The sequence below is a fragment of the Gobius niger genome, assembly GCF_951799975.1.
Source record: "Gobius niger genome assembly, chromosome: 1".
In the NCBI taxonomy this organism is placed as follows: Eukaryota; Metazoa; Chordata; class Actinopteri; order Gobiiformes; family Gobiidae; genus Gobius; species Gobius niger.
Window position 1 is genome coordinate 23,400,100 of NC_136852.1, and position 23,184 is coordinate 23,423,283.

General features: G+C 39.6%; 2 protein-coding genes across 4 annotated transcripts in view; one reads left to right on the forward strand and one right to left on the reverse strand.

Annotated features, from left to right (window-relative positions):
- Positions 1 to 647, reverse strand: part of sidt2 (SID1 transmembrane family, member 2) — a gene marked incomplete at its 5' end in the record, with an annotated part of 5,278 nt that extends 4,631 nt beyond the window's left edge. The window contains one exon of the mRNA XM_079558349.1: positions 622 to 647. Coding sequence (XP_079414475.1) covers positions 622 to 647 — 26 coding nt within the window. The remainder of the gene's footprint in view (positions 1 to 621) is intronic.
- A 1,449-nt stretch (positions 648 to 2,096) lies between these two features.
- Positions 2,097 to 23,184, forward strand: part of sik3 (SIK family kinase 3) — a 34,396-nt gene continuing 13,308 nt past the window's right edge. Inside the window, exons 1-14 of one of the 3 annotated variants that reach the window (XM_079558159.1) lie at positions 2,097 to 2,417; positions 15,062 to 15,178; positions 17,175 to 17,238; positions 17,708 to 17,869; positions 17,987 to 18,111; positions 18,837 to 18,960; positions 19,033 to 19,151; positions 19,572 to 19,682; positions 19,756 to 19,890; positions 20,170 to 20,250; positions 21,294 to 21,403; positions 21,555 to 21,711; positions 22,057 to 22,212; positions 22,410 to 22,480. In XM_079558159.1, the coding sequence (XP_079414285.1) occupies positions 2,127 to 2,417; positions 15,062 to 15,178; positions 17,175 to 17,238; positions 17,708 to 17,869; positions 17,987 to 18,111; positions 18,837 to 18,960; positions 19,033 to 19,151; positions 19,572 to 19,682; positions 19,756 to 19,890; positions 20,170 to 20,250; positions 21,294 to 21,403; positions 21,555 to 21,711; positions 22,057 to 22,212; positions 22,410 to 22,480 (1,823 nt within the window). In that variant the 5' untranslated portion in view covers positions 2,097 to 2,126. The remainder of the gene's footprint in view (positions 2,418 to 15,061; positions 15,179 to 17,174; positions 17,239 to 17,707; positions 17,870 to 17,986; positions 18,112 to 18,836; positions 18,961 to 19,032; positions 19,152 to 19,571; positions 19,683 to 19,755; positions 19,891 to 20,169; positions 20,251 to 21,293; positions 21,404 to 21,554; positions 21,712 to 22,056; positions 22,213 to 22,409; positions 22,481 to 23,184) is intronic. The other 2 variants (XM_079558158.1, XM_079558160.1) reach the window with 2 other exon arrangements.

Genomic DNA, 23,184 nt, shown 5'->3' on the forward strand with positions numbered 1-23,184 from the left:
TCTGCAGCTTCATCATTGGAAATGTAAACACGGACTTTATCATTAAATGGGAACATGTTGCTTTCTGTTTCTTCAGAAAGTAAAACAACGACATTCATAAGTGTATAATAATAATTTTAATTTTAATTTAATTTTAATTTATTATTTAATAATAATATAAACATTATTATTAATTTACACATCCTTTAGTCAAAATGTCATCATAAATGCAAATACTCCAAGCAGAAACACGATTTTACACATTTTTTATTGTGATACTCTCTATTATATGAAGATTTTGGAAGGCTCAGACAGCATAAAGGCTTTGGAAACTCCAAATACAATATATTTGAAATTGTATAATTGTGAGATTATATAATGTAACACACCCCCCGACATATTTTTTATATTCTGTATACATTTTGTATACTTGCTGTGGCCGAAATTTAGCTCTTTGTGCCAAAAGGAGTATTAGGGCCTTTCAGCCATAGAGGGGGAGAATAAGGACTTTTGAGTTTAGTCTATGGTAAATGGTCACGTTTAAATAGTGCCTTTACCTGCTTTAGGATCTCAAAGCACTTTTCATCTTCATCTGTATATTTTGGGTCAAACGTTTTGGATTTCCTTCCACGAGCTTCTCACGATAGTTGGGAGGAATTTTGGTCCATTCCTCCAAACAGAACTGGTGTAACTGAGCCACATTTGTTGGCCACCTTGCATGCACATGGCTTTTCAGCTCCGCCCATTTTTCAACTGGATTCAGATCAGGACTTTGTGATGACCACTTAAAAACATTGACTTTGTTTTCTTTAAAGCCACGTTGTAGCCAGTATTGGCCATATGCTTTGGGTTATTGTCCAATTGGAAGACCCATCTGCGCCCACGCTTTAACTTCCTGGCTGATGTCTTGAGATGTTGCTCCAATATTTCCACATAGAATTCTTTCTTCATGATGTCATCTATTGTGTGAAGTGCACCAGTCCCTCCCACAGCAGAACAGCCCCACAGCATGATGCTGCCACCCCTGTATTTCACAGTTGGGATGGTGTTCTCAGGCATGCAAGGGTCCTCCTTTTCTCTCCAAACATGACAATGGTCCTTATGGCCAATTTTTTAAAAAGTAATAACAAATAGTGTAAAAAATTCGACCTCTCATTCTTCTAGAATTTGACAAATAGAAATATACTTTTTTAAAATTCTAATTGACCTGAGAAAAATAAAAGTTCATTCTGGTTTCATGTCTGACATTGAGAGAAAAACTAATGCAAATGTGTCTTTTTATGTAGTGTATGTATAGTTCTCACTATGCATGCAAAAGGGAAAAAAGAAGAAAATTTATGAACAGTGGCCAATTTGTTAGTTTGTTAATCCCGCAATTTTTTGGGGAAAAAAGTGTCAAATTTACGAAAAATAAACTTTTTTAATTTGTGCGATTTCTAAACTTTGTGAGGAAAAGAAAACATAAAGTAAACATGAGACAGTAAACAACGTTTAAGCCACACGATAGAACAGGAGAACAAGGTTAAGCTGTAATTGAAATTGATAAGGAAAACTGATAAACTGAATACATTTTAGACCTCTTTTTTCCAGTGTGTGTGCGTGCGTGCGTGCGCCACAGAGTGGCGCTGTGTACGTGCTTACAAATCATGAGCCGCTTGCGCTGACAGCCTTCGGGGAGCTCCACAATCAATAGCCAACATTTTCAGTGTCTGAATGTGTAGACCGTGAACACGGCTATGGATTTGGCCGTATCCAGTATTTATTAGACCTCAACAGCCTCCACAATGTCGCATTTATGCTTGACGACAAAAGGCTACCCTGCTAATAATCATTTATTTTTATGCTGAATGCAACAAGATGCCCCGATATAAGCCATACGGCAGTTTTGTAGAGATTTGGTTTCGACGAGGGTAGTGCAGCTGAATCACGGAGCGGAGTGATAATGCGCACTTCTATGTCGCCTAGGCAACAACAATACGGTCCAGCCTCCAGCCGATGAAGTCATTTGTTACGCTGATCGTTGCCATGGTTACAACCTAGAGAGGGCGCTGCGGAGGAGCGCTCCACGTAAAATGACGCAGGGTGGGGGCGTGCCCGAGATGCGCGCTGCGCAAGGCTGCTTGTTGTTCCCGCAGAGAGGCGAGAAGATGGCGGCCGTGTCAAGCGGAGGTACTGCTGGGTCCGCTGCGGTCGGGATTACGCACCCTGCCCGACCGTCTCACCCAGCTATGGGCCCACAGAACCGAGCCCAGCCATCCTCCGGCATCGGCCACTCCGGTCGCCCCAGCTCGGCCACAGGGTGCATCACCAATCCCGGCCACACTTCGGCCACAAGGCCCCCCCCAGCCCGTGTGGGCCACTACGAAATCGAGCGGACCATCGGCAAGGGAAATTTCGCGGTTGTTAAACTAGCCACGCACGTCATTACCAAAGCAAAGGTAAGACGTGTGTTAACCAGTCCTTAGAGATAACTTAAGTTAGGCTGTCATTGTTTTATTTCCAGCCTTTTTGTCCCAGCACTCGGGATGACACTGGGGCCTTCAGGCTCCGGAGAGACGGGCAGCCCGCTTTGGTGCCACCGCTGCTTGGTGCTGGGGGTCTGTCGATGCGAGCGTTACGTCTGACATTTTTTGCGAATACGTTATATTCCTAGACATGTCTCCTTTACATACTCTGTGCTGAGGTATTAGGAAATCCTTGAAGGCCTGATGTGAATGAATGGTAAGCGCAGAGGACTGGAGAAAAGGTATTGACCGAGATGAAAAGAAGAGACAGAGCTCAGACTGTTGCAGCTTAGCTTAGCTCAGCTCATTAGCTAATTTGGTCTAAGAATAGATATTTGTATGTTATATCAAAAAACAAGTGTTGAATTTGTATTTTTAGGAAGTAGAGGAAGGAGTTATCAAGCTATTTGTGAAATCGGCCTTTGCGGTTCTGTGTAAAGGGTGGCTTTGAAATCTGCATTTTTACATCCAGATCCAGCTGTATAACTTTCCCCGTTTGATATTACTTTTCCTCAGTGACAATATTACACCATATTACACTTTCACTTACATATTTGTTTTTATTGTATTTCACTGAAACCCAAACAGACAATCAACATGTATGATGTAGTTTGATGTTTTTTTTTCAAATTAAAATATACTGCAAGCATACATAGTTTAAAATAGACGTTTTTACACTGTAATCAACCATTTACCTAGCTTACTCAAAATACTTAAATAGTTTTGCTGTATGTTTTAATTTAGTGAAGAGCCTCAGATCGTATTAATACAAGCTGCTATGCAGCTTTACCTGCATGACCCCTTGTTGACATGTACACAGCAGACTCTACTGTATGTCAACAAGCCAATGACCATCGGTGCTTTACTTGTTTGGTGAACATTATCACCCCCCACACATTAATAGTTGGCTCTATGACTAAAATGACTCTGACATGATGAGCTGAGGATGTGTATATATATCATTGCTATATAACCATAACCATACAGTACATCTGAAACCCATATCGTTGAATAGTTTTAAATGCCTGGCATTTTTATGGTCTTTAAAGTAAACAAATTGGATACAAAGCTTCTTGTGTTTGTTAGACTATCTGTTCTTGATATACGTAATACTCACTTTCTGTTTGTGTCTGGCTGAGTAATGTAGGGTACGGCTGAAGAACAGGGACAAAATGACAACATGCAGTGACGAATGAAAGGGAAGCCTTGTTTGTTGACTGTCTGTGGTGGTCAATGACGAACCAGCGGCTGGTGATTTTCATAAACTAGCATAGCGGCGTCAGTGCTGTTTGCTCATGAATATCAGAGGAACTGGAGAGCATCTTCACATCACAAGCATCACTGTAGACGTCATTCATTTGAATATGTCCTTTGACAACGTTATAAGATGTGCTCAAGTGGAATGCCTTGTTGTGGCAATGTTTATATCAACCAATACTGTGATTAGATGCAGCTTGGTGTAAGTGTGGCATAAAATGGATGATTGTTTTTCTATGCATCATGTTCCCTTTGGAAAATCAAACTCTGCATGTTTGTTCTACAAGCGATGTCCCTGTGCTACAGTAGAGTGACAAATGTTAAAAGGTTGTTGTAAAGCCTAAAGTTGACTGCTGTTAGAACTTCAAAGTGCAAAAGTTTTCATCTTTCATGTGTAATAGTAGTAGTAGTTTATTTGAGCAATTTAAATTCTTACTTTATGTCATCACATTATTACGCAGTAGTGACAACTCAAAAGGAGTAGGCAGAAGCATGAAAGCTTATGGTGCCTACCCCATATTCAAAAGTGGTTTACTCTCATGCATTTCAGAACGTTATTAAGGCTTTCATATTGACTTTGGATGAGCAGATGCACTATTGTTTTTGCTTCTTTAGAGTTAGCAATTTTGCAGGCTGCCATTTTGATATGCTATAGTCTTTAATAGGTCTGTGCCACAAATGCTTTCCTCATTTTTTCTTAGTTTTGCTTTCGAAAATACCGCGAGATTTGAAAACAAAAATCACACACTACACATTTTAAACACGCCCAGGACAGGAGAATTAACACAGTAAGTGCATGCATTTCAGAGCATATTTGTTGAGGTGTCCTGCACACTAATCTTTAAGATCTCATTGTTGTTTGCAGTGAACATCTATGATTGCAACTTAAGATTGCTAAAAAAAAAATCACAGGGTCATTTTGAATTGAATACTTTAAATCCCAGTCTTGAATAGGTAGATTGTAATGTGATGCAAATCCAGTCATTCCTGAAAAGTTTGTGGTTTTTCTCCAAATGACCTTTGGATTTGCTTCTGTTGCAGCTGAGGGCAAGTTAGTCGAGCAGAGGTGCTACAGGCAAAAGTAAACAACTTTGCTTTCACAACGACCAACACAAATACAAGCACTTTAGAAAAAATGTTATCCCAGCATTTGAAGCTGTTGCTACTGTTACTGTTTGTAATCTTTTTTTTTTTTATTAATTGTGCAACTGGGCCATCTGATCAATAGATACATTAGTTGGACAGATTTACGAGTGGTTTATGTACATAGAAAAGATTGACCTTTTTAAATAAACTTAAACAATTATCAAATGCTTTGCTTAGAGGAATCTTTCAGTTAATTCCTCCAAACTACAAACCAGGTGCTGTTACTGCCACAGACTTGGCTGCAGACCTGACAATTAAAAAGCCCCATGTCTATAATTAAGATTGACCAAAGCTGAGATTCTGAGAACATTGTATTCGCTAACAAAATGCCATGCATGTACATAAAATGAAACAATAGACTTGGACTTATTTTATGAATCCCCACAAATTGACACCAGAATCAAGTTTCTGGGGTTTAGTCCAAAACATTTGTTTCAAATATTAGTATTTCAATGTGCCATTAATTGCAAATGTATATAAGGTCAGGGCTTAAATGAACCCAGCAAGAGATACATGGAGAGTGTTGGGCTGAGTAGGACTTGCCAAATCAATATGCAAATCAGTGCGTGCTCGGAGGCAGATTACTTTTCTGTGACGAACACAGAAGTGAGTCCCTGAAAAAAGAAGATTAAATCAACAAGTGATTGTTGTTTAGGTTGCGGTGTGCTTTTTTCATGTGTGAACTAAAGAGCTTATGCTTCCACCAATTGTAGTGAAGGTGACCAAACAAAAGAGTACAATATATCTGTTTTGAATATTGCAAGTGGGTTATGAGCACATGCCAATAATCAACACGCCTCCAGCAGGCGCATCTGGTCACATGTCTGCATATGACCGATATGAGCTGGTGGCCATAGTGGAAGTGAACCCCAGGTTTAGAACCTTTCGTTGCCGATGCCAACCGCAGTTCTCAGCAGTGGTACTACTAACATTCAGTGCAGCTGAATGTGTCGCTTTATCAACCACCTGCACTTTGACTGTAAATCTGCACTGCCAATGTTGACTCTTGATATTTCGATGTTTATATTTTGTCCTCATTTTTATTATTTCTTTTTGCCTTTATCAAGTTTTATTCATTGTATATAAGATACATCTAGTTGCTCTTACTTGATTGCACATTTTCCTGTCTATTTGCACCCCTGAGTGTTTCTTGAGAGCTGATGTAACAAGTGAATTTCTCCATTGTGAGATTAATAAAGTCATATCTTATCTTTGATGTGTAATACACATTACCTGTTTGTGACTCCTGATACTGTTGGAATTAAATGTGTTAAAATCAAATAATCACATTTACTCACATTTGTATGGTGCATTTAAAAGTTATACTTCAGTCTTCCAAAATAAAGTAGGCTGCACCAGAGTGGATTCAGAGCTGTGGCCACAGTGGTTGAAATACCAAGATAAATATATTGACCAGTAAATGGTCAATATATTTATAAGCTAAGTAAAGCCATAATTGTGGCCATCGGGCACCTCAGGTCATTGCATTGTCCTCCCTCTTTGTGTTTTTTGGATAGTGAAATCGTGAGGAGAAGGGAAAGCAGAGTGCAGGCAGAGCATTAGGTAACAGGCCTAATGTACTATGTAACATTTTCATACTCACTCTCTTAGTCACACACAGCTTTCTGACATCCAGCATCCCCTCGCTCTCACATACTGCTGCAATGTGATTTCATTTGGCTCCAACTGCACGACAAAAGGCTGTGTTTGTGCGAAGCTCGTCTTCTTAGCCTCTAGTTGTTTTCAGAGTAGTGCCAATCTGGAGCTGCTTGGCGTCACAAGGAAAGCTGCAATACCACTAACAAGCAATTGAGAAAGTGCAATTAATGCTGAATCATTTATTGTTTTTTTTTTTAAATCAAATGCAATGTCCCATTCACAACTGTTATGCAGATGTGACAGAAAAAACAATCTTCTGAAGTTTTAATACAAAATGCGTACTAACAAAATTAAAATACAGCAGTTCAAATTTCTTCATTGTGCTTTATTGGCCTTAATTGTTTCAGTTGTTTGATTTTATTAGTTTAGTGTTTACTTCTCACAGTAAATGTAATTGCAATATTAACAGTTTTTATTTCAATTTAGTGAGGAGACTGGTGCCTAATTGGAAAGAAATGCTTCATCAGGAAAGTCATATAGTATTTGATAAAAATATAGACCAGGCGTAAAACAAGACAGGACTAAACTGAGTCTAAATTGACTAAATTATGTCTAGACAAGTGCTGGTTTGATATTAGCTGCCAATACCGATGCTAGTCCAATACCACGGGGTGTGAATAAAAACAATGGCAAAGCCAGTTAAACGATGGCAAGCCTTTTTATTTATGTGTTTCTTGGCCCAGGCTTTATTCAACAGTGTAAGGTGAAAGGGTTAAGCAGGGAGAGCGCGTGAGGACTCAAACTCATGACGCTGAGGACTGAATAGTGTACTGTACCGTTATATGTGGAGCAACTTTAAACACTAGTCACCCTTTGCGTGTCATCAGTGACAGCCTCACCGGCTGTCTGAAGTGGCTGATGTTACCAGGACGATTAATGGAGGAAGGCCACTTGGTTGATGGCGTACTGGTTTCCATAACGATAATGAATGATGGTCTCATGGTAACAAGTGTCATCTCTTTTCCCCATATTGAGGTTGGTTTACAATAACAGTTCTCAACCATCATTGAGTAGCAGTTCCCTTTTTCAGTGGATTGCAGGCCTTTGTGAAAACAAACAACTTTTTTTTTTTAATAGTTTTTGTTTGTCACAATTATTACTTGATTCAACAGAAATCTGCAGAAATGTGCCAGATTATATTGAACACTTTCGCTAAAAAAAATGCAAGTAGTCTTTGAAATCAATTTGTAGAACGAAGATTTAAAAAGGTTATAACAATCTAAATACATGACTATGAAATACATTCAACTTATCTCTCTTTGTGCACATCCCATGTTAACATCTTAATATTTCAGTTTCTTGTTAATCTCTTTTTCAAGGGGGAAAAAACAAAAAACATATCCCTCCCTGAAAATGGCAGATGGATTTGCAGAACCCAGATTTCCCACTCTCTCAAACATGTCTGTGGATTTGTACTTGAAGGTGACACTCCACTGAGTCATTTCCACACAAACTACAAACACTCTGCAAAAGAGGAGTGACTATGAAAGGCACAAAGCAAATTCCGTTGCATTTCTGTTTGCTACTAAATCACAGGGGAATTGTAGAGAGCGGAAAAGCAAGGTATTGATAACAGACTTGTTCATCATATTTGATTTAATGCGTGAATTGTAACGTTCAATAATTCACTCAAGATATTGTATACTTATTCATCATAGATTCGCTACAATAACATTCTGTGTCATTTAGAAAGAGCAGCTTGTATCACTGTGACATAGCATCACAGAATGATTTTGACATCATTATTAGTGAGCGCACTTGACAAATGGCTGCTTGTTGAACATTGTATGTCTTTGTCTACGTCAATGTAACATTGACTCAGTAGGTTTATTTGCAATACTCGACATGCGTGCATGCATGTTTTTGCGTCTGAAATGTACCCACCATGTCTGTCTTTAGCATGGTGTTCAAAACTATGAGCCATTAGTGCCATTTAAATGAGCCATTTACCAGCCCCAAAGACCTGTTCCTTTAATATGACGGCTGGGCGTGTGAGCTCCGCTAAGCTGCCACTCCTGAAGGGACAAACCACGCAGGAAAAAAAGTGAGAAAAGAAGGCTAATATTGCCCCATCCTAGTGTCCTCATCACGCGCACGCAGCTGACTGCGGGTGTGACGGCGTGTGTTCATGTGTTGAGCTGCTGCTGCCGCCGTGGAGGCTTATGGCACCGCGGAGAGGAAAGAGGAGAAACCGTGACTATTGGCGCTGTTTATGAATGAAGCATGTCACTCCACAGCAGCGCTCTGCTGACCTGAGAAAAGGCACAATGCCCTTAAAGGGAGGCTCAAAGGGAGGCTTAAAGGGAGGCGAGATGATGACCATACACTGGAAACTGATGAGCAGATAGCCTGCGTGTCAGGTGGCTCTTATAGAGATATTGCACATTTTATTTCATTTTATTTAGGTGACTTTGCTTAAGCTTGGCCTATTAAAAAGACAAAAAATAAATCAAGTCACTGAAAAACAAAAATCTTTAAAGAAGTTCTGCATATTTTAATCTAACCAAAAACAGAACCTTCAACAGCAGCAGATTGAGTGGAAAATCAATCACTATATTGCAAACTCAATTTTCTGCTGTTGCTGTGATGGGACGTTAACTGCCATGTTTTGACATCAGACAAATGACCTCTAGCTTGAAAAGTTATTTTGTGAATAATTCAATCAATCAATCAAGCTTTATTTATAAAGCGCTTTTCATACCGAAAGGTATCACAAAGTGCTTTACAGATTACAACATTTAAAACAATGCGCCTGGGACAACCTCCCATATATATACATTTTATATATTAGGATTAAATAAATAGACTAGTCAGTTAAAGACTAAGCTAAAAAGGTGGGTCTTGAGCCTGCTCTTAAAAACATGAATGTTCTCTGCAGCCCTGAGCTCCTCCGGCAGGTCGTTCCAGAGGCGAGGGCCGTAATATTGGAAAGACGCCTCACCATGAGTCTTTTTGTTGACTTTAGGAATAACTAGGAGACCCCTGCCGGAGGAGCGAAGGGGCCGTGAAGGTTCGTAAGGTAAAAGCAGTTCTGAAAGATTCACTGCAGTTTATTAGTGGCTGAAATTAATCGTGATTTCTGTCTATTATGGAGGCTTGTTCTAGCAGCCTCAATGCAATATAATGGAGGGCACCTGTGAATTTTTACCTGGTGCCCCAGGGCACCCTTGCTGCGCCTCTGGGTAAGCCCGTTGTCACCATGATGTGGGATAAGCCTGGGCCAGAAGGCTGTTATAATCTGCGTCACCTGTTGCTGAAGGGTAACCTCATACATTATATCACCATATTGTCACGGAGAGAGATGAGTTTGCACGTTTTCTCCACTTCACCGCACTAGACATGACGGCACAGATAGACAATGTTTGGCATCATTAGAGTTGAGCCAGAGGTAAATGTTAGCAAAGTTCAAGCAGATTTAGATTTTGGGTGCTGCTTTCCTGTGTTGAAAGATTCAGCAATATTCAAAGTTGCCAATGAAGAAGCCTATACAAAAAACACATTTAAGCAATAGTTTAGAAGTTGAGAGTTTTGAAGTTGTGAAGCAAATAATTTTTCACTGTAGACGGCAAAAGCCTTTGTCCTGGGAGTTTTCTTGCTTGAACCCTCATCCATGAGAGTTATCGTCGCAGTTTGACACACTGACGGTGAGTTAGGTTTCTGACTGTGGGAGGAAAGTCTTTGCAGGTTCAGGGAGGACATGCAAAACTCTTCCTCTGCTTCTGCCAATGTGTGACCCGCCTCTGCCTCTCGGTCAGGGCTGCACAAATTGCAATGTGAATGGTTGCAAATTACGACGACTGCAGTTATTCGGGTGTTGAAATATACTTTACAAACACACAAATAAATAGAGGTTATGCATGTGATGTCATAACATATCGCAACATTCCATCTCAGCAGCAGCATCACATCGAGTGGCAAGTATGTTGTTCTTTGATTTGACACTCAATTTGAAACCAAAAGCCCTACAGTAAAAATTTGGTATTTGTCAAAACACTGTGGTACGTTTTCTCTCTTTAATTCCATTACTCATCCAAATTTTAATTTCCCTTTATGTTTTTTCTAACCTTTACCATATTCATATTCCATAGAAATTGGTCATAAATGAATTCCTTTTGTTTTGACAGAATGCCCGGCAATACCCTCCATTGAAACGTAATCCCGCAGCTCTTGGTGTATGTATAGTGTGCGGTTTCGAGGTGGAGAAGTGTTGACTTAGCAGCGTCTGCCTTAATTTGGAGTGTCAATATGGGGCATTGTTTATCCAGTAGGACATTTCTCTGGCTTTGTTAAACAGCTGCAGCATCATCACCGTGCATATTTAATGATTTGACCGAATGTGATCCTTTAAGGGTAACAGCTCAAGCAGCCCCATTTGTGGTCTAATTTCTTTTTGCTTCATGTAGCTGTCCCATAAAAGTATAGACTGAATGGACACAAAGAACAATGCATAAAGAAAAAGTCCAAGTTTTATTATTATTTGCATTGCTATTGCCATTGCCTCAATACAAAAAACATTTAAATGCAAATCCGAATCTCCTCCCGTTACAGCAAACCGTCCCATGACACAACATGACGGACAGCCCAATAAAAAGGATCATTTCTTAATGCCATCTGTGCTATTTAAACAAAAATGTAAATTTACATACGATTTCCATGTCTCTATTCTTGGAAGATTGTATCCTGACCGGCGGGTACCATTGAAGATGCAATTTACATCTGCTTTACATGTTGTATCGTCATCAGGCAGGCTCATCTCCGTGCTCCTCGACCGGAACTGCAGGCAAAGATGTCGCCCAAAAAGAAACTCGTGTCACTTTTGTTCTATTTGATCACCGTACATTTGATAGTGTTGGAATCTGTGCAGTTTGGAACGGTATTATCTCTTTATTTCAAACTATTAAAATACTATAACAACATATGCTGAGAAATGCCGTCATATGAAACTCAAAATTGAAGTTAGTTTTAGCAGTTTGCTCGACTATTTCCAGAGACATGAGAGAAGATCAGATTTACTTTGGTCCCTGTTGTAAACATGTCGACCCTCATGAAATGCAACATTCCTCACATACTTGGGACACACACATTGTTTTGATAGTGGAAAATGTTGATTGCTAAAGTACATTTGGCTCGCTACCTGTATTACAATATTATAGTCGTGTTAAAAACACACTTTGAAATGTCTATTTTGTCTTGTCTTCAGAAGAGCCAACATTTTAGGTCCTTTTCTTGTATAATATTAATGTATTATGTTGTGTGCTTTGTAACATTTGATTGATGAGGCCTGAATTTTGTAATAACTGCGTAGTTGCTCCGGAAAGGGTTGATATCAGTTTTATTCCTGGAGCAAAGACTTCATTACTGCAAATACTTCTATATGGTGTTTAGTTACTGGTTTTGAGATGCTGTGTATTTTGTCTACAAAACGTCTTGGCTTTATGGCTGTGTGTGGAAGTCTGTGTCGCCTCATGTAACTCTCATTTAACAATGTTTTGGGTTCAGATGAGTTTTTTAAAAAGATAATTATGGGAAACATCACGAATAAAGCTTCAGGTGATTTCTCTTTTGATGAGTCAAAAAGAAGAGTATGCAAATTTTTCATGACGATGATTAAGCAGCTCAACAATGCTCTTTAGCTTATAAATTGTGCTCTAAATAATAACAAAAAACACATAAAAAAAGATGAATCATTAGCAACTTTTTTTTAATGTAAATAAAGACATCTTTAGTTCAGCTTTAAACAAATCCAGTCTCTGCACTTTAAGTGGCTGAACTAAAAGGCTCTATCCCCCATATTTCGGAGCCTGGCTGAGGGGACCCCGGGGGAGCTGGCTGCTGGATGTTCTCAGGGAGGGGAGGATTTCTAGTAGGTACAATGGATTTTGGCCACAGATGGATTCATGGGTGAGCAGGAGAATTTTACATTGAATCCAGAATGGAACTGTGAGCCAGCAAAGGCAGTACAGGATGGATGTGATGCTCATAGGATTGTTTTGAATATACTGTAGGCCTTTTGAAGAGATCCCTTAGTAATCCATTTTTGAGAAGATAAAAGCATGGACAAGTTTGTCTTTGTCGGGTTGGGAAAGGAGTGGGTGGGGTTTGGAGATATTTCGGAGGTGGTGTGGTGGAATGAGGTCTTTCACAGATTTTGTTTGTGTGGTTGTCGAAGGTGACGATCGAACACCTATGTTTGTTACTGATAAGGAGAGGGCACTGACCTGGCTGTCCAAGGAGAGCAGGTCATGGAGGAGTTGAAGAGACGCGGTTTCAGGGGGCATTTTTTGATGCAGTTTTTGATCGACAGTCGTGTGATTGTGACATATAATACGGACATGTCCCCAGCTAGAAAGACATAAGTTCAGACTTGCAAACCATGGCAGCTAATAATGAAAATAAGGCAAGTGGCCAGAGGGTTCTGCACATGTATTTTTTGAATGGAGATTTAAGCAAAGTAGTTTTACTTTGTATGTTGACTGGATATTTTTTTTAAATGCATGTTATTAACAGTATTATCCCATTGCTTCCCATCTTAACTTCTATTAACCACTTTTTGATACAACTATATTATTACCGTACGACTAATGGAAAACTCACATTGGCTGTTAAGTACATTGTTCGTAAACAGAATTGAGAAGAGAATGAGGCTAATCCATTTTAGCTGTAGTTTTCTCCCGGGAGTCCCCCTGTTAACTTTCCTTCGCTTCCTCTTCCTGCCAGCAACAGGAAGTCAGGATTTTCCCATCTTCACTTCAGCCATCAGGCGAAAGAGCAGCTCGGGAGGAAACAGTGGACTCTTCGGGATAAATAGCGACCATATTCTAAGCGCCTAATTTTGGACGAACGCCTGTTTTCGCGCAGCTTTGTTCGTTTCACTTGATTAAGTCATTAAAGGCATCTCTGGCCATTTCAAAGTCCGTGTCACACGCCATCACTGTCTACTTTGCTGGAGCCATTGTGCTGGACGCTGTGGTTATGCAAGAGGCGAAGGTCACTGCTCAGGTCGGGTTACCCAAACAAGGGGCAGGAGTTCACCGCTGAAAACTGTTTGGACTCAGACCAGTATTGAGCACTCAACAATAACCAACTATAGAAACTATAAAAGACTAAAAAGGCATGCCTAAAGAAGATTAAAATAAAATATGATAAAGAAAGCAACGATCTGACACAGAACATAATGGCCAAACTTATAATAAAGTACATGGCGTTTGACATGAAATCTTGGTACGCTGGGATTTTCCCTCATCTCCTACGCGCCTGCCTCTAGTTATGTGTGAAGTTTCTGTTTTATTACTCTTCTCTTTACAGTTAAGCTAGTTTTTTCTGCTAAGAGCAGGAGAAATTTAGAAAAAGGAATATCTCTAGATTTTTTTTTAACTTTCTAGAATCTAGTTAATGATAAGCAAGCAGTATTCTTGCAAACAAAAGACAGAGAGAGAAATTGCAAAGAACCTGAAAGCCCCTCCTAGTTTGTAAAATGAGGAGAGAGATGGAGAGAAATTTCAAAATTAAATGCTCAAGCTTTCCTCCCTCCTCCCCTCCGGATCGGACCTGCCGGTTCATTGAAAAGCTCGTCTCATTGGTCAAAGGAATGGCACCGGGGATTCCGATTTGTTTCTGAGCACATTTTATTAAATATTACCAATGCTACTGTGTAAATACAGGCCCGGACAGTCAATTATTCGCAATCAATTCGCTATCACTATCACTTGATATATTTTACATATCTTACCTTTAACAATTTTGGTATTACTTTTGGTAACTTAAAGCAGTACTAAGTAACTCGTTTACCTTAATAAATCCTTTTCGTTGTCCCTGCGGGGGTAATACAAGTATTTATGGGATGATTGGATGGTCTTTCTTCTCCCCCTGGTGTCTCTGGCCAGAAAACCATGCTTGCCACTGGACCGGAGCAACCAATACACACTAATAGAATCACAAAAGAGGCTAGAACAGGCTAACAGGCAAAGCTAACAGCGGGCTAGCGTCACTTTAAACAGTATTTACAGCCAGGTTTGAGTGAAAAAAAACACATTTTCTATTGTTTTTCCATAATTGGATGTACAATATCCCTCTCGCCCTTCGCCTTTTCTCTCAGCGTACTATTTACTTTCCAAGACAATTAATAAGTTAAAAAATCGCAACTTGCTATGACACCTGCAGTTGCGCTTATGGCCTCTAGGGGTAAGAGTTACTGCTTTAAGACCTGTGATTGTCAAACTTTTTACACAATGTACCTCCTTCTAAAATATTATTTGACCTTCCAAGTCCCACCAAGGCTAGATCTAGTTTAAATCTGGACTAACTAGGTCTAAAAAAAATAGTAAATTAGATCTTAATTTAACTAATTTATAAATTGGGCGCCCATCTTAAATGCATTATGATGATCTCTAATTAACACTAATATGGTATAGTTTGTAAACCTCTGTTGTGGACGTTGAATTGCTCAGCTCTATTCCATTCTGCATTTTTTTTGAGGACCATGAATGACCTCTCTTGTGTCTTTCGTTTACCTGCAGGTGGCTATCAAGATTGTGGATAAGACACAGCTGGACGATGAGAACCTAAAGAAGATCTTCAGGGAGGTGCAGATTATGAAGCTGTTGAAACACCCGCACATCATCCGCCTCTTCCAGGTAAACGGCCCATCCACCCGACACAAGGCACCGAGGCCCTGCCACACACCCGGCCCACAGAGCACATGTGATGCTCCTATAGATATAATTATAGTCCCTCTTTGTCTAATTATGCAGAGCCTGCTCATAGGAGTAGGCGATATGATGATGATGTGTGAGATGGTGGTATAAAACTGACTTGTGATTGAATCAGGATCGGTCCATTTCCGTTTCAAATGTTTTAGGCAGGCGAGACAAAAAGTTTCAACAGAACGACTACAATTATATTTATTATTTTGCTCGAACAAGTACAGATGACGGTTAACCGACTGCATTTTCTCCAATTCAGCTTTACCCAATCTAGAAGCTTCTCAACCGGAGCTTACAGCCTTTAGGCCAGTGTAACGCCTCATTTGAAAGCTAAGACCTACAAAACTGATTGTAGCTTTTTTGTCACGTCGTTTTTTTCCGTTGCCTTTTTTTTTTAGTCGTGTTTTTGTCGCTGTTTTGTGGCCATGTTTTTGCTTTTTCATCACTTTTTCATTGGGTTTTTGTCACTTTTTTGTTGTATTTTCATCCTTTTTTTTTATACAGGTGCTCATCACATAATTATTGTTATCTTGAAAAACTTCAAAAGATTTTCTGTAATTCAACTTAAAATGTGAAACTAATATTTGATATACACTCATTACATGCAAAGTGACAGATCAAGCCTTTATTTGTTATAATTTTGATGATTATGGCTCACAGGCCATTTTTAGTGAGTCTATCAAATTAGTTTCACAGTTTAAGTTGAATAACAGAAGTGAATGCACTTTTTCATGATATCATATATGATATATAATGAGCACCAACAGATTTGAGTAAAGCCAAACTTTATTTATATGTTTATTTGATAGGGACAGAACAAGAAGCATTGTTACAATAACCAATGCCATGTTCATAGGCCGTATAGCTAAAGGCTTGTTCGCAGACCTGGTCCCTAAGACATAAAATAGTTAACACATTTACATAAATCATTACAAATAATACAATTTAGAAAAGGTTTGCAATAAAATATTATAAACTTCTGTTGTGTCCACAAGTTTGATTCAGTTTGAGCCACTGTTTAACTTTACTTTTGAACTCGCTCAGGCCCCACACAGTGATACAGTATGAAAAATGAGACAGGATCATTGCGTGAAAGTACAACTTGGCTGCACTGATTGACAGGCAAGATTTTATTAAACGAAAACAATTCAAATTAATCCTAATAGTCGTAGTTATTTTCTTTACATGAGCTCCGAATTTAAGATGGGAGTCTACAACTACTCCAAGATATTTGAAATCATCTACTCTTTCAATATTTGTATTATTTATTTGTATCTGAAAGCTGTCCATAGAGCCTTTGTCTACAAATGACGGAATATTGCTTTTTAATGTTTATTATTATATATATATTTATAATTCATATGACAGTTATGTTAATTATTCTTTAAAATCTATAACTGCTTTTGTACTTCAAATAAATTATCTTATTTTCCCCAAAACATTCAGTCGTTCGTTGGAAAGGATTGGGTTTGCTGGAGAGAGAAAAAAAGGGTCTAAAGGGAAAAAAATATACCACGGATCGAGAATGTTTTTTAGCACTGGTTTATAAAAGGATAAATACATTATGCTTCTGTCATGAAACAAACCAAAAGGAGTATTCCAGTCCTCTTGAAATATTACAATTTCAGTAAGCAAGAATTACTGAGAAAGGTCAAACTAATAAGCATTTTGTTGTAGTAACATGATGAAGCAGTCGAAGTGTTAAGTTGAGAAATGTAAAACTCGTAATCACATTTGGTAATTTGTGCATTGACTTCAGACAAGAAAGAACAAAAACCCTGGTAAATGTGTTTGACCAAAAGCATAATACAGCAATCTCGACTTTGCTTTGAATGAATGAATGTATTTATTTTCTTTGTAAACGTCCGTTATTGTGACTCGTTGTGCTGTGTGGCAGATCCTGTTAACTGAAGGTTTGTGTCCTCAGGTGATGGAGACAGAACGGATGATCTATCTGGTCACGGAGTACGCCAGCGGTGGAGAGATATTTGGTGAGGGACTTCCCGTTGTTTTTCTCATTAACGTTTCTCTTCTTAGTGTAATTACGTTTGAATATGCATTTTATACAAGCCCTCTGTAGCGTCAGGTACAGGTCATGTTGATTGCACCAGAAAAGTCTCACATGGAACTTGCAAAGAGGCACAAAAAGTGATGCGTTAAGGACTTAATTTCACATCTCTTTTAGTTTTACAATAAATAAGCGCAACGTTTACCTGAAAAATTGAGAGCTGAAGTGAATATACTCGAGGTGCTCTCTTGATTGTTTTTAAATTAGGGACCTTAGCCTATTCGTTTGTCCGCTTCCTCGAGTAATGCATGCGCCAGATAAAAAATAAACAAGATTCCACTCCGAGGCTGCGACGGAGACCAAACCGAAACCTCATCAGTGCATAGAAAGAGAGGGGTTTAGAAGAAAAAGTACCTCAGTCCGACGGCATTTAACTATCCATTTCTCCACAGACCATTTAGTGGCTCACGGGCGAATGGCAGAAAAGGACGCCCGGAAAAAGTTCAAACAGATTGTGGCGGCTGTCCACTTCTGCCACTGCCGCAACATTGTGCACAGAGACCTGAAGGCCGAAAACCTGCTTCTGGACCACAATCTCAACATTAAAATAGCAGGTGTGTACACTTTTCCTTCACCCTTCAGATTTTGCTTTCAGGTGCACATTTTCCACTGTTCTAATGTCATCTATTTGTTGTAAATATTTGTAATTATACATTTTTTCCCCCTTTTAGATTTCGGTTTCAGCAACCTATTCTCTCGAGGCCAACTTTTAAAAACCTGGTGTGGCAGCCCTCCGTACGCTGCGCCAGAGCTGTTTGAGGGCAAAGAATACGATGGACCTAAAGTAGATATATGGGTGAGTAGCATGTGCGGCTAGCTGCACGTTCAGCTTGTGCCGACTGGGTGTATAAATTGTGTGGATGCTCGGAGCCAATGCTGAAAGAATACAATATCGGGTACAAATATCCGATACTGACCCAATACCAGTTTTGGCTCTCAACGCCACCATTTAAATCTAAATGAACATGCTGCTTGTCATTGTAAAGCTAAGAATCTGGGGAATTCAATCGCTGAGTTAGTTTTAACCTCCGCAAATGTATTTTTGATCGCCGCAAAATTCTGCAGTTAGCAACAAGTTAGCGGGAGCAAGCTAATGCTAACGAAAATGATAGAAATGCTTCAAATCAGCCACTACTGAAGCCAAGTGTTTGTATTTTAGTAATAACTGATCTAACATATTTGTATTGATCAGATTTAATGCAAGTTGTTAATATTAATGTCACCTAAAGCCTGTCATAGGATATTTAGTGTAGAAAAGTCATCCTTATTAAATGTTTATCCAAGAGTTCATCAACAGATATAGTTGATAATTGATCTGTAACATGATAATAAAATATGACTTTATTTTGATCTTAAAATGGAGCGTCAATTACATTTCACTCAGAGAAAGCCACTCTTAAGAAAGTCTCTTCGTATCGGTAAATAGCTGATATCGGCAGATAATCAAACCCCAATATCGGCATCGGTAGCAAAAAACCTGGATCTGTGCATCTCTAATAAATTGTTCTTGTCCCGCCACAGAGCTTAGGTGTAGTGTTGTACGTGTTGGTGTGTGGAGCCTTACCTTTCGACGGCAGCACTCTACAAAATTTGCGCGCGCGAGTCCTGAGTGGCAAGTTTCGCATCCCCTTCTTCATGTCCACAGGTGAGAGACTTTAGCATAGTGCAGTCTATTCTACGCATTTCCTACATAACAAAGAACGCTTTGTCATTGCAGACTGTGAGTACTTGATCAGACACATGCTGGTGTTGGAGCCAAGCAGACGGTTGACAATGGAGCAGATCTGTAAGAACAAATGGATGAGAACAGGAGACCCCGACCCAGACTTTGACCGGGTGAGATCCGGCAACACTTCCGCAGTTTCACGACAACGACGCTTCACATTATTCTGGCCATTCTTAGGGCTTGGGTTGTTGCGTTGTTCAATATTGGCCCGGTCTGCGGCGAGGTCTTGGCTGTACATTTTGTTTCCAAACTGTTGTAGCTTTGATAAATGATGTAGTGTTATAAAAATGCCTTTCCATAAACACGTTGATATTTCGGAGGGTTGACCATCTAAGGCTGCTGTATTTTCCAGAAAGTGAAAGACAGAGTAGTTCGAGTTTATGGCAACATTTGAATACAACGCAAGACAAACCTGACCATTTAAAAGCCCAATGACGATAACCGAGATATAGATGGATTTGTCTTTATGTAGCTGAACAATAATGTTTAACTTTTAATTGTTCATTTTATGGCTTTTATTTCTTCTACAGTTGATAGCAGAATGTGAGCAAGTGAAGACCGAGCGGGAAACGGAGCTCATAAATGAACAGGTGCTCATAGCCATGTGTGAAATGGGCCTGGACAGAGAACGCACAATTCAGGTAAACTTTATATAAGTTTAATCAATTCCCAATACAAGACCTAAGTTTAAATAAGCATCTGTTTTGTCCCTAGTCTCTTCAAACCGACGCTTATGATCACTACAGCGCCATCTACAGCCTGTTGGCCGATCGCCTCAAGAAACACAAGACATTACGGGTCGCTCCACCAACCCCACGGTCCATTAGTTATCCTCTTAATGCTGTCCCGGTAAAGTTTTTTTGCAGTTCTGTGAATAATTTTAAGAATAAGAATTATCATGAATGTGCAATCATTTTAAAACTGATTTGCTAATTGTTCTGACCGCTAAATCTCATGAAAAGGATGTACTTTATTGTGCTGCCCTAGTTGGCAGAGAAAGTTAGATTAGGCCTATACATTGAATGAAAGTGTTGCTGTTAACGACATATACTGATCTCACTCCTTTAAGAAGATCGGTGAATGTTTACGCAAATCCTCACCTGACCTTCTGTCTGTGCTTACACCCAGCAGACAGACCCACAGGGTAATCCTGTTAGTATGACCGTCCCCCATGTGCAGCTCATCAACCCAGAGAACCAGATTGTGGAGGTGAGGGGCAACAGTACATCGCAGCTTTATTTCACCTTAACACAAGCTGCATGTTTTTGAAAAGCTTTGCCACTCGCGGTACAACTGTCTGCTTCCTTATGCAGTGTAAAACATTCACACATTCAAGTCATGTGTGAGCAGTACTTAAATATCAATTTGTTTTGATATATATCAAAGCAAATATCAAGTTTATTTATTTGTTAAAGTTTAAGTTGTCAAATGTTAAATATCCCCCATTTAGAAGAAAATAACAGCTGACTGTAGATATATATATTTAAAAAATCAAATCAAAAATCAACAAACTTTCAGAAATAACAAAGGCAATGACTGTAAAAAAAAATAAAAAAATTAATAAGTCACTGCAGTTTGTAACAGATGATTTAACATTTTTAAACATCCAAATTATTATTAAAAAAATGTTCCCCCTAAAAATACGAATTGATTTGACTTACCAACTTGATTTTTAAAGCAAATCATTTTTTTGCCCAGGCCTACTAGCGATACAAGTTTTGCAATTTGCAATGAATGATTTAGAAGCATTATTAACTTTTCAGTGCACAATTAAATATGTCAAGAACATTACCAGAAAGATTTTACTGCAATACTGCTCAACTGTAAATATGTAAAAAGTGCAACAGCCTTTTACTCATGATTGAGACTTGAGATATTTTTCTGTACCTTTTTCTGCAGCCTACGATTAGTCACTCGTACAGTCGCTCAAAAGTGCACAGACATGCAACATGCACGGCTCGCTGCTGAGTCACAGATGCTGCTGTACAACAATGTGCGAGATCACCCGCATTGCAGCAGGAAACCAACAAAATATTATAAAGCTAAAAGTCACAAAACTGTCATTTTGTACAACATGAAAGCAGGCTCTCAGCTTAAAGACTATAGTTTGTCAGTGTTGCAGGAGATATTAAATGACTGGATTGAGTTCAGACCATAACACGAATATGTTTATATTATTAATCAGCACACACAAGTGCAGGTGGTCCAAATGAAAGCCAAGCTGATCAAATGTATCATTCTGTATATTTCAGCCTGATGGTAGCATGGCTCTGGACAGTGATGAAGGAGAGGAACCTTCTCCAGAAGCAATGGCTCGGTATCTGTCCATGAGGAGGCACACAGTGGGGGTTCCAGACCAAAGGTAAAACTATAACTGCAAACAAATGTGTCCTCTATTTTTTGGAGAGTATTTCCTTTAATGTTTTATTGGCTGAATTATTATTGCTTAAACCTTTAGCAAAGCTGCAGCATCTGTCATGTTATAACAATATATTGGACTGTCCCTCCTACAGGACAGAGGGACAGGAGGACCTACAGAAGCTGCCCCCTGGTTTCCCTCGAGGAGCGGTCCCACAGCCGCCCTTCCCCACTTTGGCTCCAACCATGGGCCAAATGCACACACTCATGCCCACTCAGAGCCTGCAGCCCACGCAGCAGCTGGAATACAAGGTACAGGGAACTAATAACCAAAAATGAAGGAAAACAATTATGCTTGTAATAAGTGAGTAAGGAAGCAGAGGTTTTTGTTTTTAAAAGCGCACATAACTAAGACCTTTTTAAAGATAGAAAGCTCAAAAGTAGATGGTTCTTGAGCCTCAGTCACTTTTATTGTGAGAACTCATTACAAACCACCTCTGGTTTCACAATCATAAAACGCCTTCATAATTTGAACACTTTTAAGTCCACATGGGAAGGCGTGAATTCGGTAATTAAGCATATCAAATACCGCTGTGATTACGGAGTTGTGGTCATGGAATTTCCATCTCCATGACTTTACTTGTTTTATGTTCACAGGAGCAGTCCTTATTGCAGCCACCCACTTTACAGTTGCTCAATGGCATGGGCCCCCTCGGGCGCAGAGCCTCCGACGGCGGGGCCAACATTCAGCTTCACGCACAGCTCCTCAAAAGGCCCCGGGGCCCCTCTCCTCTTGTTACCAGTCCTGTGGGCGTAAGTCAACATCCATACACTCAGAACATATTGTTTTCCTATGCTCCTTTTATTAAAGTTCTTTTAAAATAATTCAGACTTATTGTGATCATTTGTTAATTTGTGACTCATTTTAAAGTAGACACTTAATACATAGAAAAATGTAAACATAAAGTTTCCTTGCTATTAAGATTTGTTCTTATTTTTTTCTTGTTTAGCACCCCATCCCAGTGGCTCCAGTGGATGAAGAGGGTTCGGATGGAGAGCCAGACCAGGAGGCAGTGCAGAGGTAACTCTTGGGGATCAGTGTTTGGTGATTTTCTCGGGATGCTGTTTAAAATGGATGCTCAGAAAGACCCAGTCCCTCAGACCAGACTCTTAACCTACAAATACTTTGTAGCCATGAGCCATGTTGTGCACTACATTCACGAGTGAATAAAAATAAGTAGAATATATTATGAGGCTTTCAATAAGACCCAAGTAAAAGAATCCTGGTCATGCTGGGCTGGGTCTGCTGCTCCACTTCAGACAGCTCCTCGCTGGTGTCCTGGGTTGCTGGGAGTGAGTGCCTTCAGGCTGCTGTGCTTTTCCTGTGGATGGTGGCCACTCTGCTGCAGTGCTTACACCATCTCTCCTCCTTTCTCCATCGTGCAAGTGCCTTCTGCCACTGACTAAATCTGCCCAAATCCAGCCATCTTATCTCTAAAACTCTTCGGCCAAGAGTTACTTGGTCTCTATTGTTTCAGCAAGTGCCAAATTATACTCCAGACTTTCTCACTCTTTCTTACACGGCTTCGCTAACTCTCAAGCTTGCAAATAAAAAGCAACAGTTCCAATCCTGAAATTGGAAGCTGGGGTTCAGATTTCCCATAAGCTCTACCATCCATCTATGGTGTAATGTACTGTGTGTTTTCTGATTGGCTAAGATGATATGAATGATGGCACCTATTGGCAGAAGTGGGAAGGGTGGGCCTATCCCCCCGCCCCATTAGC